This window comes from Metarhizium brunneum, chromosome 1 (genome assembly GCF_013426205.1).
Source record: "Metarhizium brunneum chromosome 1, complete sequence".
Lineage (NCBI taxonomy): Eukaryota > Fungi > Ascomycota > Sordariomycetes > Hypocreales > Clavicipitaceae > Metarhizium > Metarhizium brunneum.
This window is the reverse complement of record NC_089422.1, coordinates 3,811,399-3,824,196: the sequence shown is the minus strand read 5'-3', so window position 1 is coordinate 3,824,196 and position 12,798 is coordinate 3,811,399. Positions and strand designations below refer to the sequence as shown.

Here is a 12,798-nt window from a genome sequence, read left to right as displayed (position 1 = left end):
CAAGATGCGCTGGGTACTCGCCGCTTCCATCATCACCTCCGTGGCAGCCGGTGTCTCCGCCCGCGCCGGCGGCCAAGCCCCCCGAAACCCAAACGGGAGAAACACCAACGTCCCTCCCCGAGCCAGAGCGCACCCAGGCGTGCCCTTTGACAAGTGGACGCGAGACGGCCCCGTTGCCAACAAGTTTGACAATGCCGACACCCAGAGTATGCCAAGAGTCGCCTCTAAGCCCCGTCCGATCAATGGATGGACGGCGTCCATGGGAAAAACAAAGGAAATGCTAATCTGAGCGGCGAATCAGAGTACAGAGTCAACGGAACGGCCATTCCCGATGTCGACTTTGACATTGGCGAGGCGTATGCCGGCCAAATGTCCATCTCGCAAGACGTGAACGGCCCGGACAAGTTCTACTTTTGGTTCCAGCCGTCCCCGAACCCCGACGCCGACAAGGAGATTGTCATTTGGCTCAACGGCGGCGTAAGTAGTCGTGTTTCTCCCCCCCGCGTTCCGAGGCTGATTCTAGATACACTACACACAGCCAGGCTGCTCGTCTCTCGAAGGCTTCATCCAGGAAAACGGCCCCTTCCTGTGGCAATACGGCACTTATAGACCCGTTGCCAACCCATGGGGGTGGCACCATCTCACCAACGTGCTCTGGGTTGAGCAGCCCATCAACACGGGCTTCTCGACCGGCACCGTCACGGCCCAGGACGAGGAAGACGTTGCCCGTCAGTTCATGGGTTTCTTTAAGAACTTCATCGACACCTTTTCCATGCAAGGGTACAAGGTGTACATCACGGGCGAGTCATATGCGTAAGAAAACACCCACATCCAGTGCCTTTCCCATGTTCAGGGAATCTAGCATGTATATGCATCTAACAATCTCCAAGCGGCATGTACTGCCCGTACATTGCCAACGCCATGATCAATGCCAACGACACCAAGCACTTCAACATGAAGGGCATGCTCATCTACGACCCTTCCATCACCGACGACCGCGTCACCGAACTCACCCTCGTACCCTTTGTCGACTACCACCACAGCCTGTTCCCGTTCAACGACTCCTTCACCAAGCAGATCCACGACATCGACAGCAAGTGCGGATACGCCGACGCCCGCAGCAAGCACCTCAGCTACCCGCCGCCGGGCCACCTCCCGAACCCTCTCCCCGGCATCGACCCCAACACCGGCAAGCCTCGACCAGAGTGCGACGACTACTTGCTTGCCAATACCATCCAGCAGGCCATCACAGACTTGAACCCCTGCTTCGACATCTACCAGGTAGCCACAACCTGCCCTCTGCTGTGGGACGTCCTCGGCTTCCCCGGCAGCTTCGACTACCTGCCCAAGGGCGCCTCCATCTACTTCGACCGCCAGGACGTGAAAAAGGCCATCAACGCGCCCCTGGACAGGAAATGGGCATCCTGCGGCGGGCCCGTCTTTGTCGATCACGACAAGTCCCCGCCTTCCAGCACCACCGTCCTCGGCAATGTCATCGACAAGACCAAAAACGTCATCATTGGCCACGGCGCCCTCGACTTTATTCTGCTGGCCAACGGCACGCTCATGGCTATCCAAAACATGACCTTTGGCGGCCAGCTTGGCTTTCAAAAGCCGCCCGTCGAGCCCTTCTATGTTCCGTATCACACGACCGGTGAGCTTGGAACCATTGCCGGCGCAGGTGTCTTTGGGACTACTCACACAGAGCGTGGTCTCACCTATGTTGGCGTCTCCCTGTCCGGACACATGGTACCGCAGTATGCTCCTAGTGCTGCTTTTCGTCACTTGGAGTTCTTGCTTGGCCGCGTCGATTCGCTTAGCAGCAAGAAGCCCTTCACTACCGATCCAAAGTTCCCTCAACCCGATGGACCGCTAGGAAACGGCACCGCGCCGCCAGGCTACAATTGATCCGAATCAGTCCAAGAAGAAGCGCATTGTTCGGTGCGGTGGATGATGAGGATAACCAGAAGCTGCGTCTCGGCGTGTAATTTTTGAAATGTTGTCCATAGTAACTGCGTACATATAGACCATTACTTGCCAATGTCACAAAGGATGTGGTATGTGAGATGCAATTTGTGTCATGCTGCCTCCCGAATCACGTCAAAAAATGCCGCAACGGCTCGTATTGTGAAAATAGCATTCCATATCATCATGTAATGGTTGGCATATGTGCGCTGAGCACAAAGGCAAAACGCATGCCTTGCCAATCAATTCGCTCATATTCCGCAGCCCCCCCAAGCAACCCATGCTGGATATCATAGACCAACTCCGATGTAAGTGCTTCATTCCGCAGTGCCCGAAATAAGTGTTTCCAATTCCCGTGGACTAAGTGTACTTCGTCTCCTTGACGCCGCCTTGCCGACCTTGCGATCTCGTTTCCTCTTCTCCGGCTTGTCAGTCTCTCCTGACGGTGCCCGAGGCTGCTTCACAGGGTCGCCATCCATTGCCACTTCGCGTTCAGTGCTCGCTTGCATTTGCACATCAGCCACTGCTACATCGCTCTTGGTTGATTTTGCAATAGTCGGCCTTGACACGCCTCTTGTCGAGTTCCGCGCCGCGCGCAATTTGGCCCGTACACGAGCAGCATCTGCCTCCTTCTCAGACGCTGCCAGCTTCGCGGCGATGTTCGATATTGTTAGAGGACTCTGCTGTGGCCCAGGCTCATCAGTACGCGGTAGGATTGGTTGAGATGCAACGCGGCTTTCGACTCGTCGCTGTGCCGAAGTTGTCGGGCATATGCCTGTTTCCCTGGGCTCTTCTTTGGCCGAGGAAAGCTCCCCAGGAATCTCAATTTCGTCCCGCTGCACAGTCTCAGCATCCCGTTTTGGAAGTAGCGCATCGTCCAATGACGTTCTTGAAGGAGATCGAGGACGCTCTACCAATCTTTGGATCTTGCTAGGCAGCATGGACTGTCGTGCGAGTGACCTGGGCCGGACTGGCAACGACCTCATTGACTTTGCCTGCGACATTCTATTCTGGCCCGTCTCGTCCCCAACTCCACTCGGTTCGCTGGGAAGTGACTGCATCTCCTCGCTATTCCGAAAACCGCGATTCCCAGCCGAACTTGAATTGCGAAGAGGACTTAGCTGTGGAGGCTCAGGCAAAGGTATGGATTCCGACGACTCATCCAAGCGCTGGCCATCTGGCTCCGGCTCAAAGCCATTTGACATGCCGTTATTGGCTGTAGTTGCGACACGCTCATCAGCCGGGGCGTCGTCTTCATAATCCGTCATTTCGCTTTCATAGCCCTCCTCTACCCTGTCGTATCCTTCGCCAGGAGCTTCGAATATTGGGCGATTGCCAACGCGATCGGCTGGGCAAGGGGAGCGCATGAAACGCTCTGCTTCCTCCTCCTCCTCTTCCTTGACAACGGATAGTCCCATGACGGCGTCTCTTGTTTCCTCGACATCGTTGACACGGACGGGGCTTAATCGCAAACCCATCTGCAGTTCCTCGTCACAGACAGATTTGCCACTAGCAGCCATTCTCTTTCGCCATCCGTCAATTAGATGCACTGCGTCCTTCCACCGGGTTTCCATCTTGACCCATCCAGTCTTGAGCCGGCTGATCTCGTCTTCTCTAACCATGACTTCCTCAATGGGCACGAATGACGGATTAGTCAATATCGTTCTCATATGACCCATGATCGAGTCCAGCTCAGCTGCAATCTCTTCGCAGCTCGGCCGCTTGTTAACCTCGCCATCTCCCTTGCTCTCCTCTGTGCAGCCGCTCATGTCACGTAGTTGTGCCATAGCTCGCTGCATCACGCAGAGTAATGTGTCATTCTCTTCGGTCAGGTGCTGCGCCAAGTTGGAAAGCGTTGTATTCGTTTCGCTTTGCAGCTCGTTGTCACGGCCGACCAGGCTCCCATCAAGAGTCGTCCTGTCCCTTTCTTGGCCAGTCTCGCCAGTCACTGTGATTACTGTCACCGCCGGATTGCCCCTAGAGCCTCGCGAACGGCCAGCTTCTCCCAACTGTTTCTTCAAGGTGTCTATCTGTCGGTCGCGCCTCCGAATTTCTGTGGCACACGAGGCACGAGTCTGAGCGACGAGTGACTTCATTCGCGCCACGTCTTCTTTCAGTGCCCTGGCGTTGGCCTCTGCCGACTTGAGCTGCGTCTTCAGCATCGTCTCTGTTGCTGTTGCAATGTCGGCCTTGCGTTGTGCCTCTGCGTGCTTTTCGGTCAAACGAGCGGTATCACTTGTGAGCTTCAAGTTTTCGGCACGCAAGGCGCGCATGGCAGTGGAAAGAGATTCTCGGTGTTCGGCATCGCGCTGTACCAGCTGTTAGCTTACCAGTATGTGTATTGAGGCCAGAAGTACAGCATACGTCGCGTCGAATGATCAAATCATTCAAAATGCTAATAATGCGCCCCGAAAGGGCTGCACCATCCTCGGCACATTTTCCTGCGCCTGCAAAGTCGATTGTGTCGCCATCACGCAGCAATCCTCGTGAGAGAAGCTGGTGGTTGATGTACAGCGACGCTGTACGGAGGTTTTCGGCGTCGATCATGGCAGCTGTTCTGGGAAAATAATTGTCAATTCAATTCCCAAATACCATGATGTTACAGACAGGCTTTGCAAGACCGTTTCTTCAGGTGGCTGTGATGCAAGACAGATTCAATGTCTCCAAAAAGGGTCCCGTGCGACGAAGTTGTGTTTGGTTGCTATGTGGGGGACATGGAAGTAAACAAAAGGAGTGAGCCGTGCTTACTAACCACCTCATCACTAAGAAAGATACTTTGGAGTCTGCAATACTTGGACCTACAGTGAGGAGGATTAGGCGCATTATTCAATTGAGCAATGCAATTGATTCATGGTCTTGTAAATATGCCTATCTATATATTTTTATTTATTTGATCCCATATATGCACCATTTCTGAAGTGACGTAGCGACTCCAACTTTCTGTACCTTGGACTCTGGATGATCCCTGAAACACTACGTTCGTTGGTCTAGCAGGGGTCGTGGGATTGTGAAGCTGTGCAGACTCTATGCCAATGTCTCATGAAGCTTTTCGACTGCACATACGAATAATCAATGTGGATTGACTCAAAAGCAGTGGTAGCACACAGACAACTGGTGTACGATTAACGGGGACCACAGGCTTGAAACCCCGGGTATGCACGTGTAAAGCTTCCAACGCAGCTCGGAACACGACTTGAGATCCTATAATGAGTGTCAGTTTGCTGATACGTTGCCATCATCTTATTTCAATAGTACACAGTGGAACGATATCAACTTCAGACGAGGTTGAGAAGATTGTTTATAACGCGGTTGTTTTCGGCATCCGCCAAATAACAGATCTGAGTTGTTCAGGTCGTTTTTAGCGCTTTGATGGCCCCGCGGCGTCATCATGCTAGGAAATGGATAATATAACAGGATAAAAAAAAAAGAACTGCACATACGTTGGTGGAATTTGGCCTGATGACACTGAAGCATTTCAGGTCTCCGGCTTGAACTTGCCACGTTTCTCTCGCATAGCGTTCACTTTTCGTCGGTCTTCTTCAAATCGTCGAAGAAGAGCTGCTTGTTGCTTCTTGCGCTCCTCACGAAGCTGGAAGCGGTAAAAGTTCTTCAACTCAGATTTCTTCTTGGCAGCCTTGTCTAGCATTCGCTGCTTAGCCTCTTCAGCTTCGCCACGGCTAGCAGGCGCCGCCCTTCCACCTTTTGTAACCGTGACGAAGCCATCCTCATCCGGCTCATTCCGAAGCCTTTTGGCCAATTCAATAGCCTCCTTCTCCTTACGGTTGTATGCGTTGAAGAAGGCGTGGACGGCCGCTTGTGTGGCAGATTTATCAACTCGTGAGAGTTGTAGATGCTCTGATACCCACGACGATCCTAGCTCTGGAACTTCGTCTGCCATATTTTCCCCCCAAACAGGATATTTTTTGCTCTTTTGAACTTTTGCGATCGCCTTGAGCACTAAACGGACGCTCCTCTCATCGGCAAGTAAAACCACTGCCGTGCAACTACTCCTGTGCAATTGTCTTGTCCATATCTGCGGTAATTGGGAGGCTTTTTCTTCCAGTTCCCTCTCTTCAGCTTCGACGTCCTTCATCTTTCGTTTCCTTGCAAAGCCTTGCATCTTTGTTGCTTGAGCTGGGCCAACAGGCAAGGCAGTTGTGGCTTCATCGTGGAAGAAAATGGTCTCGAAGCGGCCAGCGCCTACGAGATTTGTGAATACTGCTCTGAAGTGAGGCTCAGTGCTATCGGCTGGAATGTTCTTCAAAAAAAGACTCCGGGAGTCGTTTGCGGTAGGGATCTTTGGCGTATTTCGGCGAATGCGAACTTCGTGGACAGCGCTATGAGGGAAGGAAGGCATAGGAGGCATGCGAATCGGCAGAACTGCGAACTGGTCGCTTGGTATGTCACCGGAAGCCATCATAAGAAGCCGGGTGTATAGCTCTCAAGATCAGGAATTGACGGCTAGGATGTGATTTTGCAGCAGATGCAGATGAAAACCCGACATGATCTCGTAGTCTGGCAGGAAGAAAAAAAATCGGGCCCCACATCTTATCGATTACCCAGCTCTGCTGCTTCCACTGTACAGGAGATCGTTCCAAAGTCACATTTGAAGAGTAAACAGATGTGATTTTGTCAGATTTTGAATTCCATTTTAGTCAGACGAGATAGAATTTTTTAGATACCGAGATGTTTCTATTGCTGTGTTATACTGCCGTAATGAGGTGCTGGAGTCAATCAGCTCGACCAAGAATCGAAACATACAGTGCGAGGACTTCTGTCAAACGACAAACCATCGAGAGTAGGTTAACATCAAGTTAAAAAAATACCAAGTTTCTGGAAACCTTCCGAATCAAATGTCTAATATGTTAGCGTAATCCGTACAACGCAAGCCCGGCATTACGATGGTGCCGTAGTACGGAAGCTGAAGTGTTCATTGAACTTTGACTAGTACTACACGGAGATGAATGTAAGCGCAACCAGTCTTGAAATTAGCGATATGGCCTAAATAATGCGTAGAAAATAAAAGTCTTTGCATTAGCATTATGTACGTGATTTGCCTCATATTTAGACTTTTTTCCCTTCTCCTTTGGCGGATACTCGAGCTGTTGTTTTCTCACGATCAGCCAGCCCTATGATCGTGCAGGGCAGCCATAGCTCTCCGGCGCTAGTCCGGAACACTTGACGTCTTTTTTGACGTCAGCCGCGCACACCTTGACAGGCCAAAGCTCAAACCCACCGTCTCTGGCAGCTCCAGCAATCGCCAACATCACCAGCTTGACCGGACCTGCTGCACCGTCGCTGCTAGCCATGAAGGCAATTATCGCAATACCGGCGACTCTCGCCCTTATTCTTCGAGCCTGGAGCAAGAATTCTCTTACGCCCGCTGGTCTTTTCGCCGCGACGCTCACGGCGATTGCCCATGCGTATCATCCGTGGAATCTGCCCTTTGCGCTGCTGTGCGTGTTCTTCCTGGCAGGCACACGGGTGACACATGTATGGACTGGCTTGCCTGGTGGCCGCACGGCTCCGAGTGCTAACGCGATTGGCAGATCAAAGAAAATGTCAAAGCTACGTTGACTTTGCACTCCAAGGGCAGCTCGGGCGGAGAAGGCCCAAGAACACACGTCCAAGGCATGGTGATGCGCCGCGTTCCTAGTATAGAGTACAGGAGTTACTAATACGCGGGTGTATAGTGTTTGCAAATTCGTTAATGGCGTCGATATTTGCGGTCGCCCACGGATATCAACTTCGAGCCAGAGCAGCGGCATACGCCGACCCGAATACCCCCAACCCCAAAGGCAGCATGTGCTATTCATGGGGCGGCGACCTCTTGGTTGTGGGCATCATTGCCAACTACGCGGCTGTGGCCGCTGATACATTCAGCTCAGAACTTGGCATCCTGTCCAAGAGCCAACCGAGATTGATAACGTCTTTGACGCTACGAAAGGTACCCCGGGGAACAAACGGAGGTGTCACGCTACTTGGCCTGGTGGCCGGCCTCTTTGGGTCCATGGTCATAGTGGCCGCTTCAATGGTATTCCTACCTGCATGTACTCCTGGAACGGCACCAACCCTCGGCGGCGGCGCGCCTTGGACCCTAGCCCAGAGACGGGTGTTTATGGGTGGCCTCGTAATCTGGGGTGCATTAGGGAGTGTCCTCGACAGCTTCCTCGGAGGCATGTTCCAACGATCAGTCAGGGATGTGCGATCTGGCAAGATTGTCGAGGGTGAGGGTGGTAACCGCGTGCTGGTGTCTGCAACTAGCCGTGCTGCACCAGAAGCTGCTGTGGACGGTGGAGATGGAGGCAAGGCTGGAGCAGATAAGCAAGATGGCTCGGCCATTGACGACCAAGATGAGGACGATGCCAAGTACAACCTCAGGAATAAGCATCGAAAGCCCAGCTTCGGGGACCAACGGCCGTCAAGGGTCATTGAGAGCGGATGGGATCTCTTGGATAACAACGACGTCAACTTTCTCATGGCAGCCATCATGAGCGTGGGGGCTATGGGCGTGGCTAGCTGGTACTGGGGGGTACCTGCCGAGTCGATATTGAGTCCTTGAGATGGAACATCAGAAGGTTACATGTTGACGAAGTCCACCTTTACATACGGGTGCGCGTCTATACTAGGAAGCCATGTTCATCTAGAAGACTCGTGGCAGGACAGCGTGGGATGTTCGGATGCATGCGAGTACTACAGCGTTTATGGTACAGCAGGTGGTGGCCGAGCAGATCTGGAATCTGGGGAAGTTTATACTTCGACTCACAAGGGCGGGTGGGTGTGTTCCGAACATCGGAAGCAACTGATAAGGTCGAGCTTGAATTTGAACGATTTTGCCCGCCGCTGCTCATCTCTTCAGCCCAATTCTGCCGAATCCTTTGGATGACAACTTTAGACAGACACCCCCTTCTTAGAGAACCAACTTGATCTATTCCTCCCTCGAGACAGAACGACCTAGTAGCCGCCTGATCGAAGATTAACCGACAGCCCGGGCCGAGATACTTGTTGCCTGACACACGAGCTCCATTGTATGCCCGCCAGACTACCGAGTTTGGCAGTGAAGCACATGTTAGAAACTTCACGCACGCTGCTGACTACCGAAAAATAAGGTGAACAAATCACATCACAGGTAAAATAGACTTTATCAGTAGCCAGCCGGAGGATCCCCAAGGCTCCGCAAAGTTTCTGGTCGCACGTTAGCTCCTCGAGATCCCTCGGTCCGGGATCGGGAGAGCCAGGGAGAGCCAAGGAGAGAAAAATTGGGGGAAGGGGAGAAAATAGCACTGGGTGAAGAATCATCCTCCTCTTAGATTGCTTCTGATTACAACCTCCCTCCATCGTCAAAGATTGGGGACGGACGCGTTTGCCAATTGACGTGTCTGGAAATCAGGAGCTGTCATTCTGTGTTGTAATACGGATAGGATGAATGGATCTACGCCAAAAAAGCGTAAAAGGGGAGGGGCTAGCGTTCTCTGGGGCGGGCAGGAAACAGGGTCTGACCCATATGGAGGGGTGCGATATTATTGTATGTATGCGGGGGGGCGTATCAATTGTGTCTGCTCTTGCCTTTTCGCTTTGCGCAGATCGGGAATGCGCAAGGCACGGCTGGTCGGCGAATCTACAAGCACCACCACAAGCGTTTGAAGATCCCGTCCAGCGCTCTAGGACTTGTCGGGTAATTTAGAAACTAGGAGATACGTATGTGCAAGGAATCTCATCGTAGCAATGTCACTGTTTCGAGCGATTTATTTCACCTCAAAGGGTGGCCGTCAATCGGGCTCTTGATGCCGAGACAAGACAAGAAGCTATGCCATGTATGTATATTCGTGGCGTCACACATCACAACACGATGCATCGCCGAAAAAAAAGCCGCAACAAATGCAGGGCATCAGTGGTTCAAACCAAAGAAGAAAAGGAGAACATCTGGCTTCCTGAGTCGCGCTGCATGGAGAGTGACTTGTGTGGTGATGTGAAACCCACGATCGGGTCACAGTACGCATGAGCGGAAATAGGACCAAGATTCAGTGTTAAAAAAACATGAAAATTAAAAATTCCCCATAAGGTTGTTTTCGTCAACCCGCGATGCTCCGAAAAGATCCGTTTTGGATCGACTAGTACCATGTCGAGTGATTTCGTAGGGTTCCTGCACACAGCTAAAAAATCGCGCCAAAATTCTACAAAGCACACAGACAATATCAAACGCTTAAGCTCGCGAAAGTGCAAGCCTTTTTTGTATGTATGCGGGGACATGGAGATGATGTCTGGTGCTTTTTGGCGAATCAGCGTTCGACGATAAGGTGCACAAGTGTTGACTTGACATGCTTGGGGGGAAACCAGGGGCCTGGCCGGGCTGGGGTTTAGCGGCGACGACAATGGAGCCAAAGGGCCGGTTGGGAAGAGAGACAAGAAAAAATTCCCAAAGTAAGTAAGGACAGGCGTGGTTGTTTCCGACAAGCCGAGATTGGATAGGCTCGGTGTGCAAGTTACGTGATTGGATTTTGTTGGGGGACCTGAAGGAGCGCGGTTGCAAGGCTGATGGCATAGGAACGTAGGTCTGGGGCGCGCCTCCCCAGATTGCGCAGGCTGACGGCCGTAACGGTGTCTCATGGTGTGGTTTTAGCCCTGCATGTGGTGCGTAGGAAAACTCAAATGCGGCTGCTGGGCTAAGCGGCAGGAATGGAGCGAAAGGGTCAATTATTAACTTGTGGCATCTGCTCTCACATGCCCGATGAAGAATGACATGTGCGGGAGCGCCCAGAGCCAAACATTGAAGAGTCGAGTGTCGTGTGCCGCCGTTCTGAGCCAAGACGGTGTCTGTTCCGCCCCGGAGATGGAAATTGCCAAGGTTCCTGCAACCCCCGGCTTTTGCTGGCCGGGCTGGGGCACTTGTGTCCGGAGACGAGCCAGGCTTTGAGACGGGTGTTGTTGATGCAAGGTAACAAAAAGGAACATTCGGTGCCTGCCGCAATCATTCCGAGGGGTGCCGAGTCGGCGCAGGTTGCAGCGAGAGAGGGTGTGGGAGAGGAGCGTTACTGTACGGAGCACTTGACGTTGCCAGAAATAGTGTTCGCGTTCGACTTGAAGATTGATGATGATGGTCGTCGGCCGCCGTGACGAAAGAAGGGCACATGTGCACCGTCTGGTGACAGCCAAGACATCGGGAAGGTTCAAACGGTGAGGCCGCGCGCCACAATGCCCAGCCTCCCAAGACAAGCGAAGGTTTGGGGGGCTTCGTATCGAGGGATCAATTGATCGCATCACGGCTCGTTTACGGGCGGAGTAATGTCAAAAATAGCATTGCAAGGTGTTGCCGACCAATCCAAGTCCAAAACGGAGCGCACAGCCTCACCAGGCGTCGAGTTGGGCGTCAATTACTGTGGCCAGACGGCATGCTCCTTCCAAACGTCCGCAAGGTCAGCCTCCAGGCGCTCGTTCAGCGCCCACCACCGCCACAGGTGCCGCTGGTTCACCTGGCCAACTCGGCCATTTCATGTCCGGTCGACTCCACTTATATTTGACGATGCTACACGGCCGGGTGCCTGGAAAGCGGCCGTCCAGAAACGACCAAACGAGGCAAGGGCCAGCGGCGATTTACCAGTTGACATTTCACAGCAGTGCTTCGGCAGTGTATTAATTACGAAAATACAGGGTCCCTTGTAAAGTCTGCAAGTGAGGTCACGCCCGCTCGAATTCGGTAGGCATGACGATTGCCGTGCAGTGTTTGAATTGGATTAATCTGGAAAACTATGGAAAACCGGTTTGAGGCGCATCCATTGTTGATGTCAGCGTGAGTGACCACAGTAGACTGAGCGGGGCGCGTGGGTATTCAATGTCGATTCTTTTCCCGATGTCAACTGGTCTGTTTTGTCATACCCCAACAATGACGACTGAAGGCATTCGACGACTCAAGTCCCTTTGGCCATGTTGCATTTGAGCGTAAGACAAATTGCAAAGGAACAAAATTGCTTCATGATGGCCAGAGCACTGCATCAATAGTGCCCATCGATGTGACACCTTGGGGCCAGTCTGATTCTTGGCACAGGGAAAAAGAGCAACTGAGAGGAAAACGGCGGTCCAACGCCACCCCGCCATTTGCTTTAAACGCCAGCAAAAAAGCACGTGCATGTACCGGCCGCCCAAAACTGTAAGCGAGGTACATCGCCACTGTACTGTGTCTGGGCAGGCAAAATGGAAGTCGCTTCAACGGTCGGTGTAATACGGTCAATAGGTGACGTCTGGTCAATCTTGTCGGGTCAATGACACACAAGGTCCAGTCCAGCCCCCTTTCAAGCAGTGTCCTCGGGGGCTGTCTGCTGTCTGGTCACTGCAACACACAGCAAGCCCGGGCCGCACACCAATGGTTACCACCATAACCTTGATGCAGGCGGCATGTATGCAAGTTTGCTTTTAAGTGTAAATGGGAAACCTATCAGTCATAACGTGCAACATGTAGCCTGACGGATAGCAGCGCATTTGCACGGATCAGCTTGGCCTACGTCGTCGATGTTATTTGTGCCATGGCCCAGGTTCCCGTCCATGTCTCTTCAATGTTTCTCGAGATGCGTCTGGACCCTTGGTTTACGCGCGCCGTCGCTACCCGCGAATGCCCTGCAGTGTCAGTCCTGTACATATCGACATGATGTATGTAGCACTCTGGTCCTCTGGAAGCCCTTCTCTGGCCAGGCCACACAAACGTCGGACCGCCAAGAGAGATAGTGAACAGCAGGCGAACCCTGGCAAACTGTTGGCAAATAGTACCGTGGAAGGGCGTGCAAGCGTGTGTCATAGGCCTGTTACGAGTCATAGAGCGAAGAGAGTGTCGCGCCTTTGTTG

At 52.6% G+C, this 12,798-nt stretch overlaps 4 protein-coding genes across 4 annotated transcripts; 2 read left to right on the top strand and 2 right to left on the bottom strand.

Annotated features, from left to right (window-relative positions):
* Positions 1–4: 4 nt before the first annotated feature.
* On the top strand, positions 5–1,908 carry G6M90_00g011570 (uncharacterized protein; the record flags this gene model as incomplete). The annotated part of the gene is made up of 4 exons (XM_066129713.1): positions 5–206; positions 302–477; positions 524–813; positions 891–1,908. The coding sequence occupies 4 exons, from the start codon at positions 5–7 to the stop codon at positions 1,906–1,908; spliced, it is 1,686 nt and encodes a 561-aa protein (XP_065986058.1).
* A 374-nt stretch (positions 1,909–2,282) lies between these two features.
* On the bottom strand, positions 2,283–4,512 carry G6M90_00g011560 (uncharacterized protein; the record flags this gene model as incomplete). The annotated part of the gene is made up of 2 exons (XM_014693881.1): positions 2,283–4,274; positions 4,330–4,512. 2 exons carry the CDS (start codon positions 4,510–4,512, stop codon positions 2,283–2,285), a joined length of 2,175 nt encoding a protein of 724 aa, XP_014549367.1.
* Positions 4,513–5,440: 928 nt separating this feature from the next.
* Positions 5,441–6,382, bottom strand: Rrp7a (Ribosomal RNA-processing protein; the record flags this gene model as incomplete). The annotated part of the gene is made up of 1 exon (XM_014693882.1): positions 5,441–6,382. One exon carries the CDS (start codon positions 6,380–6,382, stop codon positions 5,441–5,443), a length of 942 nt encoding a protein of 313 aa, XP_014549368.1.
* Positions 6,383–7,272: 890 nt separating this feature from the next.
* G6M90_00g011540 (uncharacterized protein) lies at positions 7,273–8,527 on the top strand (the record flags this gene model as incomplete). Its single annotated transcript, XM_014693883.1, has 3 exons — positions 7,273–7,458; positions 7,515–7,620; positions 7,659–8,527. The coding sequence occupies 3 exons, from the start codon at positions 7,273–7,275 to the stop codon at positions 8,525–8,527; spliced, it is 1,161 nt and encodes a 386-aa protein (XP_014549369.1).
* Positions 8,528–12,798: the final 4,271 nt, after the last annotated feature.